This window comes from Danio aesculapii, chromosome 22, assembly GCF_903798145.1.
Source record: "Danio aesculapii chromosome 22, fDanAes4.1, whole genome shotgun sequence".
Classification (NCBI taxonomy): domain Eukaryota; kingdom Metazoa; phylum Chordata; class Actinopteri; order Cypriniformes; family Danionidae; genus Danio; species Danio aesculapii.
In genome coordinates this window covers 13050779-13075126 of record NC_079456.1, presented here as the reverse complement: position 1 = coordinate 13075126, position 24348 = coordinate 13050779, and the positions used below count along the sequence as shown (strand labels likewise).

Genomic DNA, 24348 nt, shown 5'->3' with positions numbered 1-24348 from the left:
GGACGTTTATTCGTCTTTCAGACGGTTTGTCCACAAAGACCTTGAGATCTTTTCTTCCTCACCTGCTCTTGCGTTGCGTGACTTTCTGATTTAAAAGAAGAAATGCAGCAGACAGCATTTTTTTTTTTAAATGAGTGTTGTTAAAAGGCAAGGTTGCTCAAAGGACGTCAACAATGTCTGTTCCTGGTATTCATTATACAAGTTCTCACACATAGCCAGGTATGCATTCATTAAAAAAAAAGTCCCTCATATAAAATTGACAACTTTGCTATCATTTGCTACAGTTCGTTACCAATAAGTATAAAGAAATGACAATAACCTATGATTTACTGTTGAAAAACTTAAGACAAATATATAATTCAATAAAGAATGAAAATACACATTGCAAAGATATCCAATGTCCAGTCTGAAATATAGTTGACCAGTAGCTACAGGATTGTATTTAATCACTGTTTTTATAAAGAATTTATACAAGTTTTTATTTCTTACTTAGAATTGTTGTCTTGTTTCTAGTCCAAATATCTACATTTCAAAGTGAAAACAAGATTCTTTCACTTCCCACAGGAAGATAATTTACTTAAAACAAGCAAAAAAAACTCTTAAATTTCACTCATTTCTAAAACTAAACAATATTTTTTACTTGGTCTAAGAATTTTCTGATATTTGGACTAGAAATGAAACAAAAAGTAAGAAAATATATTTTTTTGCATTGTGATTGTTAAATTTCTGTATACGAATACTGTTGGACTCCGCAGAAAATCGTCATATAGAGCAATTCAAACCATCTTGTGAAACTGTGTTAATATCGCAATATTTCATCGCAGAAAAATAAAATGTTGCAATATGAGATTTTTTCAATATCGATATCAAATTTGATATTTTCCGATATCAAAAAAGTAGCTCTCTCGAAAACCTCATTTCCGATGTTTCAATAAAATAAGTATTTGGGCAAAACATTTCAGTTTTCCCACAAAACGTTTTTACGATCCTCTGAATGAATTTGCGTTCTCTTAAAAATATTTTGCGTCGACTTACATCTTAAAAGACAAATATATAATTCAATAAAGAATGAAAACATTTTGGTCTGATTTTTTAAAAAAAGAAAAGCATTTAAAAATATAGTAATTATATAACTTTATAATATAATATCTATATATGCAGATTTTTATTAATTATAAATTATTTCATAATCAATTATATTTTACATTTCAATTTATATATGATGAAAATAGCGAAAATTTGTCTTTATAGATAGTATATATATATAAACAAATATGAACATATGAATACATGTATATGTTTATGTATATTGCTCTCTTTCGATCTATCTAACTATCTATCTATCCATACAAACACACACACACACACACACACACACACACACACACACACACGCACACACACACACACACACACACACACACACACACACACACACACACAATCATAAATTATCATTTACATAATAAAAAAATTTAAAAAAAATCAAGCAGTAAAAATAAATAAAGAAAATAAATCATAAATAGAGATATGACATAGTAAATGTTCAGTTTTTTTTACATAAAACATAGACTCCTGAGGTACTGATGCAGCACTGTCACAATCGTGATACATCGATATGCGAATGCATTGCCTATTATCCCAAATCACCATCAATAACCCCCCTACGAAATAACCAAACGTGCAAATAAAGTTGCAGCCTCATATAGAAAGCGCTGATGGTGTTGACCGCCTGTGGCGAGCGCTGGGCTTTCTAATAGCGGCTCTGAGCTGCAGACTAACCTAATAAATAGAACAAAAATGGGGTTTGGATAAGAACAGGCAATTATAGCAATCCACTGAGCTAGGCAGCTGAGACAGGAAAATTGTATTTGGTATAGATGATGGATGAATGCAATCCTGCACTGGGGACACACACGCGCACACACCTTCAATAAAACGCACAGCTCTATTAAACACGCACGCACACACGCAATCGACTTCAAACACACACGTAAGCGTCTTTACAACTAAGAGCAGCGCTGATGGTTTGACAGTGTTATTGTCGTGGGCTGAAGTGGGGCAAGGACGAAGCTTAATAGGTTTGATGCTTTGCTATGGAGCACCTAATGGGACATGGCAACGGAGGTAAAGGAAGGAGATGGAGGGACAAATATATATTTCTATGCTTTTGAACTGCCTCACAAAACATCTGTATTCTTTCGTAAATCTGTTGCAATTACACAAAAACGTTGTCATTCTTTTGAGAAATATTTGCGTCCCCTCCCACATTCTAGTGCATATCTTTCACCTTTAAAAACTACTTCATTCACTACAAAATAAACTGAATTTGCAATTCGAATCGAAAATTGTCGCCACAAGATACTTTGCAATAGAGATGCGCAATATATCGTTTAGCATCGATATCGCAATGTGCACATCCGCAATAGTCACATCGTAAAATATATGCAATGTCCAGTCTGAATTATAGTTGACCAGTAGCTACAGAATTTTATTTAATCACTGTATTTATAAAGAGTTATGCAAAAACATTTCTTACTTGTTTCTAGTCCAAATGTCTACATTTTAAAGCGAAAACAAGATTATTTCACTTAACCCACAGGCAGATAATGTACTTAAAACAAGCAAAAAATTCTCTCTTAATTCTAAAACAAAACAACATTTTTACTTGGTCTAAGAATTTAGAAACGAGACAAAAAGTAAGAAAAGCTTTTTTTTTGCATTGTGATTGTTCAATTTCTGTATCTGAATACTGTTGGACTTTGCAGAATATCATCAAATAGAACAATACAAACCATCTTACATGGTTAAATGTACCATCATACATGAAACTGTATAACTGTATAACTGTAATATCGCAATATTTAAAAATCGCAAAAAAATTAAATATCTCAATATCAGATTTTTCCAATAGCGTGCAGCCCTACTTTGCCATATCAAAAAAGTAGCTTTCTCTCGAAAAAACTCATTTACGATGTTTCGATAAAATATGTATTTGGGCAAAACATTTCAGTTTTCCCGCAAAACGTTTTTGCGCTCCTCTGAATGAAGTTGCGTTCTCTTGAGAGAATTTTGCTTTGGCTTACATCTTTGTGATATTTAAGTTGTGATCTAGAATCATTTACGATATCTGGAAATATTTGCGTTCTTTCTAAATATTATTGTGTTTGTACTAGAAAATTGGTGTAAAACTAGCAAATTCTTTCGCAAATCTATTGCATGGTTTAGTAAAACTCTTTCGACCAAGTAACTGTGCAATATTGAGAAAGGTTAAAAATCCCTAAACTTTTCGTTCAAACTTAAAAATTTAAGTTCCCTTGCAAATCTAGTGCATTCTCTCCAAAAGTACTGCTTCACTTCAAGAAATGACGATACAGAAAAACATTGCTGTACAAAACTACTGCGATCTCTTACTAGATAATGGTGTTCTCTATAGGGCTGGATGATTAATCAAAGAGAAGCCGAAACCAAAATTCATAACTAATAACCAATGACAGTTATTTAAATTTTTTGACCCAATTAATACTTATCTTTAAAAAAAATTAAATAGCTTGTGGACAAACTGAGTGATTTGAGTTTCCCTGAGATCACGATGATTGCATTGTTCATCCGTGTGGTAACCGGTCAAAAAACGAGAATGGGAGTCTCTCATATGTGAGGTAAATCATATTCTTTGTTGCTGGTTTACTTGCCATGGGGGCGGGAAGAGTGCAATTCAGCCCCATGTTCATGTCTCATCTGCATTTTTAGTTTGTAAAATCAGTTTGAGCGAACACAGATAATGTAATTAATATTTAGAAGCCTGAGAGATTATTAGTAGCAATATTTCTATAAGCAATAACGTTTTCACACAATTTCCTTCAGCTTAAACCCCGAGCCAATTTTAAATATTTAGTTCACTGATGTTATGTTAGAACTTTAGTTTCGGTTATTTCCCACTTTTGACAATGAAATATTCAATTAAACTGAAAATAGTCTTTAAAATGAAAACTTGTCTTTTACATTAAAATTGTATATAATGTGACCCTTCTTCACAAGATGACTTCAAACTGAAATCAAAGCACTAATTGCTTGAAAGTGAAGTACTCATCAAAAAATCCTAAATAGTTTGTTTCCTTCAAATTATTTTAATATCATGAAGAATAAAAAGAGCTCTTTAATTAGAAAAACACCTTCAATAATTGAGTATATTTAATGTGCAAATTATAAAAATGAACGATGAGAGGAAAAAAAAGTTGAAAAATATAATATTGCTCGGTAATCATAATTGAGGTAAAGTGTTCAATTAACGGAGGTTTTGATTTCAATTAATAGGGCTAGTAATATCGTCCAATCCTAGTTTTCTAACAAAAGTACTGCACCACCTCAAAAAAAACTTTAATATTCTTCAAGTTTCACTCGCAAACTGCTGCATCACCAAACTTTGTTTGCAAAACTATTGCATTTCTCTGAGAAACTTTTCGTTCACTTACAAAAACTGCCATTGTCTAGCAGAAAACGATGGAGTTCCCTTGAGTATATTGTGGTCTCTTGCAACTATTGTTTTCTCTTGTAAATCTATTGCATTCATCAGCAAAACTACAGTTTTCTAAAAAAAACTACAGTGTCATCACAGGAAAGTTTGAATAAACAAATTTATCTAATTCACTCATCAAACTACTGGTTTGATTTAATAACCTTTGAGATGCACCAAAATGCTGAGATCCACACATTTGGGACAACAAGAAGGAATTAAGCTACTTATTCATTTTTACAAATTTAAGTGGATTAAACATATAACAATCAAGTTGCCCGACCAAAAAACTTAATTGTGTTGTTTCAGCTCATTTTAAATAAACAGTTTGAAGAAACCGCAAACATAATCTGAGTGTACTGAGAAACTCTGCATCATCTCACAAACTAATTCAACAAATAACATTTGTGCTCTCTAGCTAAACTAATATACTGCATTGTCTTGTATAACTATTTAAGTAAATAACTTTTTTCTCTCTGCAAAACTATTACAATTACCCTGCATTTCTTAAAGAAATCTTTCTGTTGCCCACAAAAATTGCCAATCTCTTGCAGAAAACTGTTGATATGCCTTTAGAATTTTGCGGTCTCTTGTAAAACTATTATGTTTTGGGACACAAAACTAACGTTTTCAACGTAAAAACTTGGTATTCATTTACGAAACATTTATGTTCGCTGTTAAAATAAAAATACACTGTAAAAATGCTGGGTTCCACACAATCCTATCATCTTGTCTCAACACAAATTAAGTTAACTTATTGGCTTTTTCAATTTTAAGTTGATTGAAAGAAGTGTTGCTTAAGCTCATTTTAAGTTAGAGCAAACTACTTAAGTCATAGGTCTCAAACTTAATTCCTGGAGTTCCGCAGCTCTGCACATTTTTGCTCCAACCCTAATCAAATACAGCTGATCTAGTAGCGTCTATTAGTCTTGATAATCTTGATTAGTGTGGTTGATTAGAGTTGGAGCAAAACTGTGCAGAGCTGCGGCCCTCCAGGAGTTGAGTTTGAGACCCATGACAAGTAGTTTGAATATATACATTTCCTATGATTTCCATAAAAAATGTGAAGATAAAGCACTAAGCTATTAATTAGCACCGCATTTTTTACTTTTTTTATAACAAAGTCCATTTTGGGCTAAATACTTCGTAAAACATACAGAATGTGATCGTTTTATAGTATGTGACGAAGTAAACTTGACCTAAAAGTTTTATGCCATTTCAAACACACACGCCCACACACTCATTTACCTGTTCGTGCGTCAGTTCTCGAAGCGTAGGCGGAGACGGTTCCTCACACACCGCCAAGCTGCGGACTAACTTTAACTTGCCGTTGGACTGGAGGAGAGTAACCATGGTTACAAAAACGTCTGGCACTCAATTGCGCAAAAAAAAAAGTCCAACACAACGCATGGCTAAAAATAAACAAGCACCATTCTCTAACATCTCAAGAGACTTTTCAGAGCTGGCGTTAATTACAAGCATGGTTATTAAAACAAACGCTCACATTATATAAAAGACAACAGACAGCAAGCACTTGGAAAAAAAAAATAATAAATGAGTTTTTATGCAATTCATTAAAGGTTTAGAAAACATAATAACCAAAAGACGACGACTTCTTGCAGGCAAACATCAAATAAACTAAAAAAACAAACACACAACCACAAAACAAGGCTGCAAATGCATCAAGAGCAGAGCAGAATTGGAGACAATGTGGGAAAATCTCCGGAGGAGGCGCTCAGGTCTTGCAAACCTCCGGCATTTCGAGCTCATGCTGAAAAAAAAAGTGCTAAACACAGCATCCCCTCCAAGCACATTTATTATTCTTTACTGACGCCAGCAGGGGCTTTTATTCCCACAATGCACTGCCAAACTCTTTCTCTCCTTTTCCTCGCAAGGCACACAAAGTGCAGGCAAACAAAACACAACCAACGAGTTAAAAAAATAAATAAATACAAAATGCAAGGCGAAGTCATGCTGCGATCATAACGTACCTTGGACCGTTTAATACTCTGTGTTGATTGGCCAAGCTGTGGCTAATTAGAAAGAAGAGAGGATATTTGGATTATGTTTGAAATATGCTGATATTTAACAAATATTTAAAAATAAATATATCTTTAAAACTCAATACAAAGTTAGATTTATAAATCTTATTAATTTAAAATTGATGCATTTAATTAAAAACATTTTATTGCTTTACATTCAAACTGAAATTTTTTGTTGATGTTAATGAAGTTAAGGTTTGATTTTTAATTTGGATGACATTTACACATTTGCTGGAAAAAAAATTATGGAAGAAATTATGAAAGTTTTTGTTTGATGTTGTATATGAAATGATAGGAAAAATGATTTTCAGAAATTAACAAAAGGCATGAATCTGGGAATGATAAAAGTCAGAATTATCATTGGGTGTTTTTGCAGACAATATTCATTTATTTATTTATTATTTGTATAATAATAATAATAATAATAATAATAATAATAATAATAAATATTATTTATTTCCAAATGACACCATTTTTAAAAAATAATTACCTCGTTTTATAAATAATTTTAATAAATAATAAATAATTTATAAACAAAGTTATAAAACAGAGTAATTATTTAAAAATCAAATTGATGGTGTTTGGAAATAAAAAATATATATATAATAAATATTATTATTATTATTATTATTATTATTATAAAAATTATTATAATTTTATTATTATTATTATAAAAATTATTATAATTTTATTATTATTATTATTATTATTATTATTATTTAATTATCTCCAAAAGCAATCAATTTGATTTGAAAATTTTTTTTGTTTTATAAATAATTATAAATAATTTATAAACAAATGTAATTATTTATTACGTTTCACGTATGTTTTGTGGTGTTTTGTGTTTGTTTTCTGTTTCGTTTTTTCTTTTTCTGTTGTGTACTCTGTCCTGTCCTAGGTGTGCGACCATTGGACGAAAAGCCTTTCAATGAGCATTATGACGCACTCGGCGTACCAATCAGGAGCTGATCCGCCACATTTAAAAGGGGTTTGCTTGCGCTGTTCAGCAGGAGCAATTGGCTCGCCACCAAACTCCTCACTCGTGTCGACTAGCCTGTTCATTTGTATTCGTGCTATTTATTTTTGTTGTAGTTGTTTAGTTTGTCTCTCGTTTAATTGCTTTATTTATTAGATAAGTCTGTGCAGCTCAATTTATGACTTATTATTAGGAAGTCGTACGATCAGATAAGCTATTGTTTTGCTAATCGCTAACAGTGTGTACTAGTTATTTTGAGCAGCATTGCTTTTTGTGTTAGTTTATGGAGGAGTTGCCACATTTGTAATTACAGTTTGGAATAGCCGTAAGAGTCACATACGATGAAGATTATGGTTTTGTTTCTGCATTTTTCTTTGGTTAGTTAGTTTAGTGGGTTGGGGTTTAGTTAGATTGCTTTGTTATATTTATTTCTCTGTTTTGGCGACACTCCTGTTTTTCGTTTAATGTGCTTATTTAAAATTACATTCTAAATTCATATATTCATTGTTTGGTATTCTTTGTTTAATAAATTGTTATTTGTTTCACTTATCTATTTGTTGTGCTTTCTCATTTTCACCCAGCACCAGTAGAGACTCACTTAATTTTACACCTCATCCAACAAAACAACTTAAGCACGTAACATATTTAAAATGAAAATGATGGTGTTTGGAAATAAATAAATATATAAATAAATCAAAATAATAATTTATTTATTTATTTATTTCCAAACACCATCATTTTAATTTTTAAATAATTACTTTGTTTTTATATATCAATTATATGATATTATTTAATTATATTCAACATTGTAGTTAAATGATTTATCATTTAAAGTGAAATATTTGTAAACACTTATAAATGTCAGCACTGTCAAGACATCCAGTTAAATAACTGATCAACTGAATTCATTTAATTGCGTTTGACATTCATCTAACAATCTATTCATTAACTCAATGCATCACCTAGTACTGTAAATTTAGGCCACGCCAAAGAAAATTTCGGAAAGTTGAGTTGTACGTGTTATGGCAGGTAATATTCATCATTAAAGGAGTGTGTGCACCAGTGAAGCAGCTAATTGTGCAGGAGAGGAGAGCGAAATGAACAATGAGCGAGGAATAGAGCTGAGATCAGCATGTGTTTCAATGCACCTGCCCACTGCCCTTTCTCAATGCACCAAGAGCAGATGGCGGCAAAGTCACACACACACACACGTACAAACACACACACACACACACACACACACACCCTGAGGGTTTGCAGATAAACCAGCAGGATTTCAGGTGCAGATTAACTGTCCTCCCTCTCTATCCTGGCACTAGCCAATCACACGCCAGCTTGGATCCGATTGGGTGATTCCGCTCATCTCGCCGTCTTATCACCGTCTTTCAGCAAAGACATTAGGATAGCGGAAACCACGGCAACAGCACACCGCTATTCCATAATAAGTCATTAGCAAGACGCTATAAAAGAATATATGCTGCGTCTTAACATACTACACGTCCTAAATAGTGTTTGAAAAAACAATTGCCGTTTCCAAAATTGTAATTGTAAACGTGTATTGCTGAATGATCAACTATTTCCAGAGGCCCAGATCTGTGCATACTTCTATTTATAATTGGCTAATATTGGCCATAGCAAATCACAAGATGAACGTTAATTCCATTAGAACTACAAACATAAATGTAGAAAGTGTTAAAAACTACAAAAATGGCGGATTCGGCGACAGTTAAGTTAAAAGGCCTAGGTAAAGGGGTCTGAGTGATTTATGATTCCTATCTAGCCGGACTAAATTAATGTCATTATCCATGTTTCATCTGCAACCACATCGTAAACTTTCATAAAGATGCGTTTGGTTATTAAGATTTGAATGCAAACATGAAGATGTTACGATTTCCAATATGGCGGGAAATTAATGATGAAAGAAAGGTGGAGGATGTGACTTAATGATTGACAGGAGATGTAAATAACCAACATTATGTTCGATTAATAATTAACTATCCCAAAACTAGATCAATCAACTGTTACGCGCTCAAAAATAGTAGAGTAAATAGGAGGACTGCAGCTGGATTTGGACTACACTACCCATAATGCACCACTAGAGATGCGTTCACCCAGTTTACCTGAGATTGATGGGAGGAGCTTTGGTCTGTCACACATTCCTGGTTGTGTGTGCCGTTGTTCTGGGGCGCAAGTTGTTGGGAGTCACTGAGGGTTGCGGGCGGTTCGGCCATGTGTGGCCCGTCACTCTCCAGAACCTTCATAACGTCACTACTTCTGGTGTCCAGAGAAGATTCAGACATTATCCTCAGACACAAGACTGAAAATCACCACCTGCATGACCAAAACATTGACTTAAGATGGTTTATTTCGGCTCTTTGATGCTAGCATTGTGAAATAGTAACAAAGATGAAATTACAACTGTACGATGGAAAAAAAAAAAGTGTAAATTACGAATATTAATGATCTAATTCTGCTTCGTAACCTTCATGGTAACCTAATTAATATTCATTTCCCATAGTAGCACTCGTTAATTAGCCAGTTGACTAGTGGCCAATTAGTTAAGCCTACGGGCTAATGTCAATCTTTATAATTAAAATTCACAGGCAACGCTTTTCTTAGGTGAATTTGCACCTACTGTTAAAAAAAAAATAAGGTTGCAAACTTATAGACTGCCAGTATGCTCACCAGACTTATTTCTGTAAAGAAACTTAATTTCTATGTTTCTAAACTAAACAATCAAACAAACAAACAATTAATTAAATAATAATAAATAAACACAATGACATTAATTCAAAACATTTCTGCAATGTACATTCACAAACTAATTATTACTCATGAGGCCTTCGCCATAGTAGGATTGGTCACTTTGACATAGCAATGATTAGATAATTGGATATTAATTAGATGTTATTAACAAATAATCCCATTATGATCGGTAATCCAATTAAAAAAGTCTGCAAAAAGTAAAATTGTAAAACTGTGTGTATATTGCATGTATGTATGTATGTATGCATGCGTGTATATATATATATATATATATATATATATATATATATATATATATATATATATATATATATATATATATATATATATATATATATATATATATATATATGTGTGTGTGTGTGTGTGTATGTATATGTACATACACTTGTTTATATACACACACACAATATACACAAGTTACACAATGACGTATTACATAAGCTATGCAGTTCCAACAAGTTACGCAACATGCGCAATGGCGAATTATGCAAGTCGTAGACACAAAATGCGCAAGTTACGCAACCATTTAAATTTAGAAATCATATGTTTTGCTTCATAGCTTTTCATCTTTTTTTTCGTTTTTACAAACTAATACAATTTATTTAGGTGACGCAAACATAAATGTATTCCGATTAATGACATAATGGGAAAGATAAAGCAGATTTGCGTTGTCGTTTACCAGCTGTGCTGTTTTCAGGACTGGGCAGGAACCTTAGGGAGCGTAGGACCCTGGGGCCTCCAGAAGCAGCGGGGCAGACTGAGAGACGGACAGGGGGCAGCAACAGCAGCAGTCCCATGACCCCCGTCACCAGCGCTCGGGTCGGGTCGCCAAGCCACGGCTCACACACACACTCCGCATCACCCTCGGACACCTGTCACACACATACACACACAAACGACAGAGGTCAGGGGTCAAATACGGCAAGGGTCAAGAGGTCAGGGATGCACGGGTACAGTAGAGGGATGTTTGACGGAGAGTCTGGAAGGTCTTTCGGGAGCCGAAGCACTGCAGCGCTTTTGAAAAAGTGTCAGGGTGGTGACATGAATATGGAGAACAGACTGTGCCGCAGAGAGACAGGAACATTAAAATACACTGAGAGGAAGTCACGTTTAACGATGAACCTTTGACGCATTTTAAGCATTTTAATGAGGTATCATGAATACAAAGCTGATCGTACGGCTCCACCCTCACTTTAAAAACATACTATGTTAAGGGGGTGGCTCACGCAAAAATTTGAATTTGACATCATTTACTCACCCTTCAAGTGTTCCATACTAGTTTAAGGGATTTTTGTTTGGTTTGTTGAGCACAAAAGAAGATATTTTGAAAAATGTTACCCATTTAAGTCCATAGCAGGAAAAACAAATACTATGGAAGTCAATGGTTAACATTCTTTAATATATCTTGTGTTGAACACAAACTGGTTTAGAACAAGCAAACGGTGAGTAAATCATGACAGAAATTTCATTTTTGGGAGAACCATTGCTTTAAATGGAAAATAAACAATTTGGACAAGTTAAATTAATTTAGTACAACTGCAGCACATCAGAGAAAAAAGAAGTCAGATTGACACTTTTTGACAAAAAATTTAATTATATTTAATTAATAAACTTAATTTGACAGAAAAAAAATTCAACCTACAATCCAAAATTTGTAGTATTAAATGTATTTTCATTTCAATCCTAATATCTGACATATGATAATTATCATAATTCCAGTGTAATGTGCTGAAATTGCAAATCTAGGACAAACGTTTTGCATCAGAACACAACAAAAGGCATTATTCAGCTGATTAAACTCATCACTTTCCTATAGGTCTCATTTACATAATATTAATAACCATCACCATAGCACAGATCACTAATTTTTTGCTAACTTTTTTCATATTTTATCATTTTTGTAAATATTTTTAACAAAAACAGCTTTAATTATTGATACCAACTTTGGTGCCAACTTAAAAGAATAATTCACATCCCTAAAAAATAAAAACGACCTCATGTGGTTTTAAGGTTTCTTTCCTCGGTTAAACAAAAGAAGATAATTAGAAAAATGCTGATTGGTGGCACCCATTGACTTCTATAGTATCAAAAAATATATATATAGAAGTTAATGGACACCATTCTTTAAAATATCTGCTTTATTTGTAACACAAGAAAGAATCTCAAATAGGTTTTGATCAAGTGAAGAGTTCGTAAATGATAGCAATATATTCATTTTAGAGCAAACTATTCTTTTAACACCAAAAATAGCTACCAATCCTATTGATAACAATTAAAATCATTAATATTACCTGAAAACAACGTGATAACATTTCAATAACGTTAAAGTGTTATCTTCACAACTGTAGGGTTCATTCATTGGATCCCATGCTTCCGTGAGCAGAACATATGGCCCAGTGTTCACTTGGGAATCGATGGCCCTACAACCCCCCTTTTGACACCTACGCTGCCACCCGCCAATCTAGATACCTGTGCCAAATCATGACCCACCCTGCATCTCGAGGTCAAACGGGCTTAACCGGATTCAAAGTACACCAACTGGGTCCAAATGCATGTACAACCTGGCCACGGTGGAGTCCAGCTAAGGATTCAGAACACAAAACCCAATCAGAGGAGATGACAGACACACACACACACACACACACACACACACACACACACACACACACACACACACACACACACACACACACACACACACACACACTAATCAAAATTCAAGGGATTAGCATCGCGCGCAATGTGACAGAAAACGCAGGTGGCGGCAATGACAAGAACAGGTGGGTATGACCACACATGCGCGCACAAACACACAAGCTGTCATCCAAACAGCCAGACGGTCCGTCAGAATTATCCAAGACCGTGACTTCTCCATGAGTGTTTTGCGCACAGGTCAATAGCATTATCCCACGTCACCTTGAGTTTCTTGATCTCAAAAAATGGTCTGAGCCGTTCTGGGCCGCAGGGACGAACAATTGCGCACCAAGTGACGCTCTCAAGGGCAATTATGACTTATGAGAGCGCTTTCCCTCCCACACATGGATTGCAACACCTACTTGTTGGCAGGAATTACACGAGCGCTGTTCATAAATGTGCGAGCGCCTCTCTCTCTCTCTCTCTTGCTGCAGGCTAATCTCAGTGCTGCCGTTATCTATTCCTCCGAACACGCCGTTTATGTCGAGGTGAAGTGAAAAATCCAAATCTGCATTTCAAAATACGCCCTCGCCTGCAACCCTCCCCCTCCTGCGCGCACAACAGTTTTCGCTCCATATTCAATAAGTTCTTCCGAGCATCACTAGAGAGAAAAGGCTCCCCGTGGACCTCGACGGCTGTATATTTTCACAAACTTGACAGTACAGATGTCCGAGTTTGACGCTGGAGGATTAAAAAAAAAAGAAGAAGAAAAATCAGGAAAAATCAAACCACGGCAGAAGCACGCAAAACAAGCTGTGTTTCAAACACTGCCTAGGCAGCATTTTAGGCTTTGAAGGCAGTATACTATTTGTGATATCCAGATAAAACTGTATTTGTCGAATAGGATGATTAAAAATGATGTTCACGTGATACCAAGAAAAAAAGTAAATCAAGATGTCTAGATAGCTATTTAATATAATTTCCTCCCGATCTCACGAGGAAACGTGTTGTCGAAAATGTGGCTAATTTGTACGACTTCATAGTATTTCAATAGGTCTGACTTTGAAAAGGAGGCGTGCCCCAAAAACCCCACCCCTAACCCCACCCCTCATTGGAGGATGAACAAACCGCATTAATATGTACAAGATCGTAAAAATATATACGAATTTGAGAGCTCGAGTTGCATAATTTACAAAGTACAACACCTAAAAATATTGTCACATTAGAGAGTTGACTAAGATTTCATAATCTTAAAAGGATGATAACTAGGTTTTGCACACTTAAAATGTTTAGTGTGGGTGTGATGCCCAAAATGAGAATTAAATAAGGTAGCAGAAATTACAACGCTCGGCATTGCTGTCTAGGTTGAGCGCAAGTCATCTAGGTAGACAGCTTACTAGATTTGCTGCTGGTGTAGGAAGGAAGCTTGATTCAATGGCCCAAACTGCTGTCTAGGAAGGCAGCGAACTAAGTATGATACTTTCTGTCAAGGCAAACAGCCTTTGATGTCTGAAAGCGCAGCCTAGGTAGGCGGTTCAATAGATATAATGCACAAAAAAAAAAAAAAGAAGGATCACGGCTCACTAGATTTGATGGCCAAAAATACTTTCTGGGTAGGCGTTTAACAAGGTTTTACATTTACATTTATGCATTTAGCGGATGAAAATCATAGCCAAAACTGCTACTTAGGGAGACAACAATGCCTTAGCACATCTAGAAAGGCACAAGGTGTTTTGCATTTTAAAAAAATGCTGTCTAGGAAGGTAGCGCACAAAGTATTACGTACACAATTGCTGTATAGACAATCAGTTAATAAGCTTTTGATGCTTGAAAATGCAGTCTATGTAGGCGGCTCATTATGCATAAAGAAAACCAGCCTACTAGATTTGATTGTCATAAAACAAGGTTTTACGTTTGCATTTTTGCATTCAGCAGATGAAAATGAAGCCCACAAATGCTGTCGAGGCAAACAGTTAATAAGCTTTTGATGCCTTGAAATGTCACCTAGGTAGGCAGCTCACCAGGTGTAAAGCCAAGAATGCATCTATTAAAGCAGTTCAGAAGATTTTACGCCCAAAAAAGCTGTCTAGGAAGGCAGCGTGTTAATTATGATGCTCACAAATGCTGTCTAGGCAAACACTTTATAAGATTTTTGATGCTCAAAATGCAGCCTAGGTAGGCAGCTCACCAAGTATAATGCCTAGAAATGCTGTCTAAGTGGAAAGCTCATCAAGTACAATACCAAACAATTTTATCAATGTAGTTTACCATGTATTAGGATAAAATCTGCGACAAACTTTAAATCAGACAAAACAAACAAACAAAAAAACACATCACGACTCCCACTTAAATGTTCTGTCTTTTTAAATTTTAATACATCTTCACAAACAACAAAAATAAAAAAATAGTAAATAAAAGAAAGACAACCCATGACACAACTTTTTCAACTTTTCACAAAAAAACACAATCTTCATCTTGCTTTGTTTTGTCCGAGACAATGAAGCCCACCCGTAATTTCCCATTATCAATTATTAATCCCCATATTTCAGGCAGCAACGAGCACTTACCCTCCTGACAAAAGCAGCGCATCACTGTGCCATGCTCCAGGCGACGCGTATTTCACTTCACCCCTGTTTTAGACTAATATGCAAATGGCCCATATTTCTAGATAAAAGCGGCGCTAATGGTTTTCCCTCCTTTTTTCCCCCTCCCGTCTCAATCCGTGTTCTCAGTGTGTGGCCGCTGTCACAGTCGAGCTATTCTTCTCCTCTCCTCTCCTCATCAGTTCATTTACACGATTCGCCACATTAACGATATTAGCCGGGTTGCCTTCGGCTGTAATTTACACTGACACAAACACCCAGCTTTCCGCTGATAGCTGCCTCGGGCACTTTTTTTAAATTGTAAAATAGAGCAATTATGAGAATGTCATTACGAAGTGCACACACACACACACACACACACATAAGCATGAGTGCAATTTGCTGACACGCATATTTAGTCACAATGAAGGTTCATCGCTAACAAGGTATTAACAAGATTTAAAAATTGTAAATATTTACTCAATCTTTCTTTCACTAAAGTCTTTCATTGTTAAAACACACGTACAACCTTTCAACTGCAAAGTTTTGCGTTCACCCCAAATTTAAACAAACGTCAGCAAGCAAATCAACACGTCGGCCAGGACTTCACATTCACACACACCTGCCTGTCGTTCATGATCCACTGCTGGGCTCACATCATTAGTTTCCATAGCAGCCCAAGTGCCTTCAAACGGAGCGCGCTCAGTGCAGCTCTGCTCTCCTCCGTCTGAGCGCGGAGCGTTCGCGTACCTGCCCAAAGCCATTGCTGCCGCAATCCTTCCTGATTCTCCTCTCTCTCTCTCACGCACACACACTCTCCGCCAAATCAACAGCTGGCCTTTGTGATGTCATCCCTCCCCTGGCCAATCAGAACGCCCTGAGGGTTGGGTGCAGTATGTCAGCGCTAAGCAGGGCTCCACCTTCAAGAGCCAATCAGATGGCCCCTGTGGACCGGAGAGAGAGGCAGACGGCAGAGACACACACACACACACACACACACACACACAAGAACGACCAACTGTGGCGAAGTGCCACTGTGGGACAGTCTGTCAGGGTAGGAGCACGCCAGCACTGCAAATCCACCTTATTCGCTTGCAGAGGGTGCACGTAAGCTACCCATCGAACCCAGTGCCGCAGTCACACACACACGCCCTGCTTAAAGTGACGTTCCCTTGTGCCTCTATAAAAATCTCTAGTTTCCATGCACATTTTTTTGCGCACAAATAATACCTGAAGTGAATCGAAAGGTGGTTACGCCTCAGTTTAACAAGCAAGCGCTGACCGACGCAGGTAGGTGAGGTCATCGGGAAAAGTGGGTCACCAGAAAATCATTTTGCGCGTTACCGTCAAAACGTAGCCAAAAACAAAGAGCAGGAAAAGAAAAGAATGTGTACATGAACAAGCCGTTCACTACAGCAAACCAAACGTGCTTTCGGACCAACCAATTTCTTCAGAAAATGACAGCAAAATGCATAGGGAGCAGCTCACTATGTTTGACGGTTCAAAATGCTGTCTAGGTTGGCAGAGCACTAAGTTTGACAGCTCAAAATGCTGGCTTGCTGGACAACACACCATGTTTGATGCCTCAGAATGCTGTCTAGCTATGAATTTTATCATGACACAATTTTAAGTCAGTGCATGCTGCCTGCTCATTACGCATGACAAAAAAAGTCATATAGACTGGGAGCTCACTAGCTGTTGACCAAAAATGCTGTGTAGATAGGGGCAGCGCTCATTTTGAAACCTGAAAATGATGTATAGATGGACAACTAGCCGGGTAAATTGACATAAATAGCCATTTAGAAACATGGCTCACTAGGTTTGGAGCCCAAAAAAATCAGGTATTAAACCCCATGAAACAATGTCCAGTTTGGTGCTGTTTGGATAGGAAATTGACATTTTTTGTCCAAAAATACTGTCTAGATAGAGACCGTGCTTATTCTGAAGCCTGAAAATGATGTATAGATGGAGAGCTAGCTTGGTAAAATGACATAAAAAGCCATTTATATACATGGCTCACTAGGTTTGGAGCACAAAAAAAAAAATCAGGTATTACACCCCATGAAGCATTGTCCAGTTTGGTGCAGTTTAGATAAGAAATTGACATTTTATGTCCAAAAATACTGTCTAGATAGGGATCGTGCTCATTTTGAAGCCTGAAAATGATGTATAGATGGAGAACTAGCTTGGTAAAATTACATAAATAGCCATTTATTTACACGGCTCACTAGGTTTGGAGCCCCAAAAAAATCAGGTATTAAACCCCATGAAAAAATGTCTACTTTGGTGCCGTTTAAACAGGAACTTCACATTTTTATGTCAAAAATTACTGTCTAGATAGGGATCGTGCTCATTTGAAGCCTGAAAATGATGTATAGATGGAGAACTAGCATGGTAAAATGACATAAATAGCCATTTATATACATGGCTCACTAGGTTTGGAGCGCAAAAAAAAAAATCAGGTATTAAACCCCATGAAGCATTGTCCAGTTTGGTGCAGTTTAGATAAGAAATTGACATTTTATGTCCAAAAATACTGTCTAGATAGGGATCGTGCTCATTTTGAAGCCTGAAAATGATGTATAGATGGAGAACTAGCTTGGTAAATTGACATAAATAGCCATTTATTTATACGGCTCACTAGGTTTGGAGCCCCAAAAAAATCAGGTATTAAACCCCATGAGAAAATGTCTACTTTGGTGCCGTTTAAACAGGAACTTCACATTTTTATGTCAAAAATTACTGTCTAGATAGGGATCGTGCTCATTTTGAAGCCTGAAAACGATGTATAGATGGAGAACTAGCTTGGTAAAATGACATAAAAAGCCATTTATATACATGGCTCACTAGGTTTGGAGCCCAAAAAAGTCAGGTATTACACTCCATGAAACAATGTCCAGTTTGGTGCAGTTTAGATAAGAAATTGACATTTTATGTCCAAAAATACTGTCTAGATAGGGACTGTGCTCATTTTGAAGCCTGAAAATGATGTATAGATGGAGAACTAGCTTGGTAAAATTATATAAATAGCCATTTATTTACATGGCTCACTAGGTTTGGAGCCCCCAAAAAATCAGGTATTAAACCCCATGAAAAAATGTCTACTTCGGTGCAGTTTAGATAAGAACTTCACATTTTTGTCCAAAAATACTGTCTAGGTAGGCACCTAACTAGACATGCAGTTCATGCTGGAGGCTCACTGGGTTAGATGTCCAAAAATACTGTCCAGCCCAGAGACGCCCTCTAGGTTGACGCCTCACTAGGTTTAATGCTGAAAATGTATGTCTAGATAAGGACCTCAAGTGTGTTGAGGTCCGAAAGTGTTGTCCAGATAGGGAGCTAATTAGGTAAGATGCGGAGAAATTGTTTTTATGCAAGTGCTCACTGGGTTTGATGCCCAAATATGCTGCCCATTAAGGAAATAGGTAAAAAGGCCAGAAACTTTGTCCATGTAGGTTTGAGACTAAAAATTGCTATCAGAAGATGGAGCCAATAAAATGGCCATAAAAAGCGTTCACAAATGCTGTCTACATAGCACAATACTTGTTCTGATGCACCTCTAAATAGGTAACTAACTAACTAACTAGGTAAACTGCCAAAAAAACGAAAAACGTTCACAAAAGCGCTTATAAGGTTTGATGCTCCAAGTTGGAAACTCAATATGTTCAAATATCATCAAGGTAGGTAGCTCACTTGGTATGATGCTCACTCAAAAGTCTAGGTACACAATTCAAAGCAAACACGCTTCCAGACCAAACAATATATCCAGACAAAACTTTGAATTAACAAACAATCATCATCTTGACGTTATTGTGACTGACTGCGCCGACAACTACTGGCGTTTTTCACTGTAGAGAATGGGAAAAAGTTGAACTGACAGTTGCACAAAGCCAGTCAAGTTAAAGTAAAACTCCCCATTCACCAAGCGGCTCCTTTCACTGAAAAAGAAAATCTGCAAAAATTCCAGCTAAACGGCGCATTACATGCGTCTCATTTGCATAACAAAAGACCGGAGGGGGGGAGGACTGGCACTGCTGGCTAATTGTAGCCCAAGATGCTGTTTGCCTGCAGAGGAAATGTGACAGCCGCGTTTATTCTGCCTTCCCCTGATGGTGTCCGCAAGCACGGTGGGAATAGCCTCAGGATAAGGGTCGGAATTTGCAGAGTTCTCCTTTTAATAAGCACGTTGGGGGTGGGGAGCAGGGTGTTTCGGGACTAGCTTGACCAAGAAATGTTACCTATGCAAAATAGTAATGAACGAAAAAGATATGGATTATTAATGCAGCGGAAACACCAGAAGGTAGCAGAGTAGTAATTTGTATCAGATATTATCTCATTAGGGAGAAACATCCAGATCCGCGCTGATTACCGAAACAGAGAATAGGTCAATAACTCTGTAGCGGCCCAAAATACCACCGCGCCATAATTCACCACACCAGTCATTATTCTCGTTAATACATAGGGAAGAGAGAAGGTCTGCTGTCCACTGGCTTTTCCAGCCATGTAAGAACAGAATGAGAAAATGTGTTGACATTTAAAGGTGACCGGTCACAGCGGTCATTTCTCTGGTCCAGGTGACACCTCTGGGCAGCTCCGAGACCAGGACACATCCAAGAAAAATGAGGTGAGGAGCGTTTTGTGAAATCTAGATGCAAGATGCTCTAGAGATGATAACAATTCTTGTCAGAAAACACATTAAATGATCGTTCTCCCATATTCACAGTACTTATTGGGTGAACGGGGTGCAGAGGGTGAACGGGTAACATTCAAGATGTGCACAGATTTTATGCAAAAGCATGTCAAGTTGACTGACCTTCTTTGTGGATATCACAAACTATACAATCCTATTCACACTATCACAGAAAGATCTAGCTTGTAAATTCAAAATACTTTTTGGGGTGGACAAGGTGCACAGGAGAACAGGTACAGTTGTATATAACAGCATACATTTTGGCAAAACCAAATGCTTAAATTGACCTATTTTAAACAACAATTCAAGTCCAGCTCTAAAATCACTCAAATTTTTAGGGTGAACACCGACTGAAAAGGTAAGATTAAATATGATAACTTCACAAAGGTGACTTTGGCCTTATTTGCATCAATTCCATTGCATATAACTGTTCACTCCATCATATAAATATTTTAAATATTGTTTAGCTAAACAGGGGGAAATTATTAACATACTTTTTATAAGGTTATTTAAATATTTTGCCAAAAGCATATATATGGTGATACTGACCTGTTTTGGAGACCAATTGCCATAACACCTCTATGTACTTTACACAAAAGGCTAGCTCTACATTAAAAATGGATTTTGGGTGAACAGGGAGCACATGGTGAAAAGGTAACATTCAAAACATTAATTAATTGAATTGTAAATTCAAAGTACTTTTGGGGTGGACAAGGTGCACAGGAGAACAGGTACAGTTGTAGATAATAGCCGACATTTTGGCAAAACAATACGCTTCAATTGACCAATTTTAAACACCAATTCAACGCCATACTCACTAACACCAGTCCAGCTCTAAAATCACTCAAATTTTAGGGTGAACACTGAATGAACCGGTAAGATTCAATGTGATAACTTTACAAAGGTGACTTTGGCCTTATTTGCTTCATTTGCAACTGTTCACTCCATCATATAAATGTCTAACAGAAAGATTTTAAATAATATTTAGCTGAACAGAGGGGGGTGGGGGGCACAGGTCAAACTATTCATCTATTTTTATAATGTTATTTAAATATTTTGCCAAAAAGCATATATAAGTTGATATTGACCTGTTTTGGAGACCAATTTTCATAACACCTCTGTATACTTCACACAAAAGACTAGCTCTACAATTTGGGTGAACAGGGAGCACATGGTGAAAAGGTAACATTCAAAACATTATTTAGCAAAATGTCATTATATAGCTGTAAATTCAATGCAAATGAGCAACTTAAATTATGAAACGTTTTAGGTGAACAGTGAATACATGGTAAAAAGGTAACATTCAAGAACGTTAGAAATATCTGGTCAAAAATATAACAAGATAATTTATCATTCATTTAGACAGCAGTAGTTTAAATGGACACTAGGGACGTTTTGACTGCTCAAGTGCTGGACTGAAAAAAGTGCTCAAGCACTCTAGGTGGGCTATTTTTAATTTTTGGTCTATGTAGGTATGCGTCAGATGGACGACTTTGGCTGTTGCATTGTGTTTCACAGTTTTCAGAGCCACACAGCAATAACTTCATGCTTTTAAAATGGTGTCAAGTAAAAAAAAAAATCTCAATACCCTGCATTGTGTTGCCTTTGCAAGTACGCAGACTAGCATTACGCAAAAACGTGTCCAGTGTAAACAGCACTTAATCCCCTACAAAAATTTAAGGTGTAGTAGAAATAGTTGCTTTACAAGCTCAAACAATCTTTCACCGCAAGATAATGCCCTTACAACCAAGTATAATGTTGAAAATTAAAACCAAAAGCTCTGCTCTACATTCATTTCATGTATTGGGTGAACAGGGCACACATGGTGAACAGGCTACAATTGAGACAATAACAAATATTTGGTGAAACACAATTAGCTGTTTTGACCCAGTTTGAACACCAGTTCAAAGGCATATCCCAGTACTGGATGTACTTCTTAACAGAGAAGGTCACGTTTCAGATTCACTGCACTTATTGGGAGAACAAGGCACATATGGTGAACGGGTAACATTCGCAATGACATGCCAAAGTGAAAAAAGGTGATTTTGATCTCTGCTGGACACCAGATCTGCTGCATTTTACAGTGCTAGTTTCATTTCTTAAGCAGAAAAAAAGAAAATAATTGAGCACAAGCAACCACGATGCAAGAAGTCATTAAATAAAAGTCATCTCATTGTCTATAACGAATGCGGTGCTGCTGAATGAAGCGATGTTCAGGTGAAAGGGGGTTGGGGGCCGCGCAGGTGAGAATCCTCCTGTGGTGATGCAGATGAGCTTGTACGAACAGGAGCTCGTGGATCATTCCTTACCGCAGCGCCTCTCACGCACGAACATTAATATTCGGTGTGACAGAAACAGGCCGGCGGCGCAGGAAACCAGGACGCCTAACAATACGCCGCATGAGTGTTTAAAAATATATATAAATAAAATAACAGCTGAACAATCGCAAGGTCAAAAAGAAACTCGGTGCGAGTCCATTCATCATGTCGACGCGTAACAAGAAAAATTAAGTCCATGTACTAGATTCAGGCAATAAAAAATATAGATATGTTAATAAATATATAAACTGGATTGATAAAGATTGAGGCTATTAATGCAAAATGCTATACAATACAATATCTGTGATAATACTGATGTGACTTTAAGAAGTGATTGACCTAAATATGAATGGACAAAAATGATCTGCTGATTGACCAAGCTAAAAAAAATTATGAAACGTCAATAAAAAACAAGTATAACACTAAATATTTAGTATATCAACAACAAACAACACAAAACTAATATTACAGAGACAATAAACTGCAGTTAAGAACATATCTGGTAATGCCTACATTAATATTTAAGTATAATCTTTACAACTGTGCACTGTTTATTTATAAAAGCACTTTATATCTACTACTAAAAAAAGATCTTTAGTACAGTGTTTCTCAACCACCAGCTTTGCACATTTTTCATGTCTCCTTAAGCAAACACCTGATTCTGATCATCAGCACATTTGTGACTGAAAGGCCTGTAATGGTTGTGACAGATAAAAGAGACATCAAAAACATGCAGTGTTGGTAGTCCTCCAGGAACGTGGTTGAGAAACACTACTTTAGTGCACATTTTGTTTTACATCTAACCTCAACAGATTGAACAGAGGAAAAAAATATTTTTTTTTCTCAAAGAAGGTGGTGCCTAACAACCACAACCACTATTAAGTCACTGCCATGGACGAATAATAGTTCTTAGGACTTTAGGATAGTATTTTTTGGTATTTACTCCTGAAACAAACACCAAATTAACTTAATTTTTTTCTACCTTTGTTCAAAATAATATGTATGCTTAACTTACTTTAAAAAAATCTAAATGGTAAAAATGGTCTCAATACACAGAATCGTAATTAGTTTTATCTCAGATTCTTCACTACATGATTATCATGTCCAAAATTATTACTAATATATTGCAATGACTATAGAAATAATGCTATTTCTATACACCTATAGAAACAAAAAAATGCTATACAAGTCGTTTTACCTTTCTTCTTTTACCCAATTAAGGCTGGTTCATACTTCTGCGTCGCGTAATCGGCGTAACCCACGGCACCTGCCTTGCGTGTAGTCGTGCATTTATATTAGTGTGTGCTGTTTGTGTTGCTCTGCAAAAACATTTCCGAAACGCTAGCTGGCAGAAAAGGATTTTCACTTCCTCTGTATCGAGTTTCTTTGTTGATGTTTTGTTTTTTCTGAATGCTATCTTAAATGTACAAGTAGCTAAAACTTGCTCATTCTGAAGCGGGAACTGTCGAACATGCAACAACAATAATCATAACACAAAGCAACAGTTTCCACCTGGAGCTCCTTCATAGGTCTCGACACTCGTAAACACTCGCTCCAACAGGTTTGTGCAGCTCTCATCCCCCGCCCACACTCATCAGTGCTACCAAGCCAATCACAGAGCTTGTGCTACATGTCGTTGTGATGTGTAGTTACATTTTTTGAGAGGCGTGTGTCAACGACGGCGACGGCGAGGGGTATGCGACCGCGAGCAGGCTGCACCGGACCATACACGTGTATGATGCAGAAGAATAGATCAGCCTTTAATCATATTACTGTACTCTAAAGAATCTATTACTTACTCCAAGAGCCATTTATATCGAAGTT

The 24348-nt window shown here is 36.5% G+C and overlaps 1 protein-coding gene across 1 annotated transcript in view; it reads right to left on the bottom strand.

Moving 5' to 3' along the window:
• Positions 1-24348, bottom strand: part of LOC130215557 (R3H domain-containing protein 1) — a 66230-nt gene that overhangs the window by 38204 nt on the left and 3678 nt on the right. The window contains 4 exon segments of the mRNA XM_056447390.1: positions 5762-5848; positions 6505-6546; positions 9652-9862; positions 10980-11172. Of these exon segments, the coding sequence (XP_056303365.1) occupies positions 5762-5848; positions 6505-6546; positions 9652-9831 (309 nt within the window). The 5' untranslated portion in view covers positions 9832-9862; positions 10980-11172.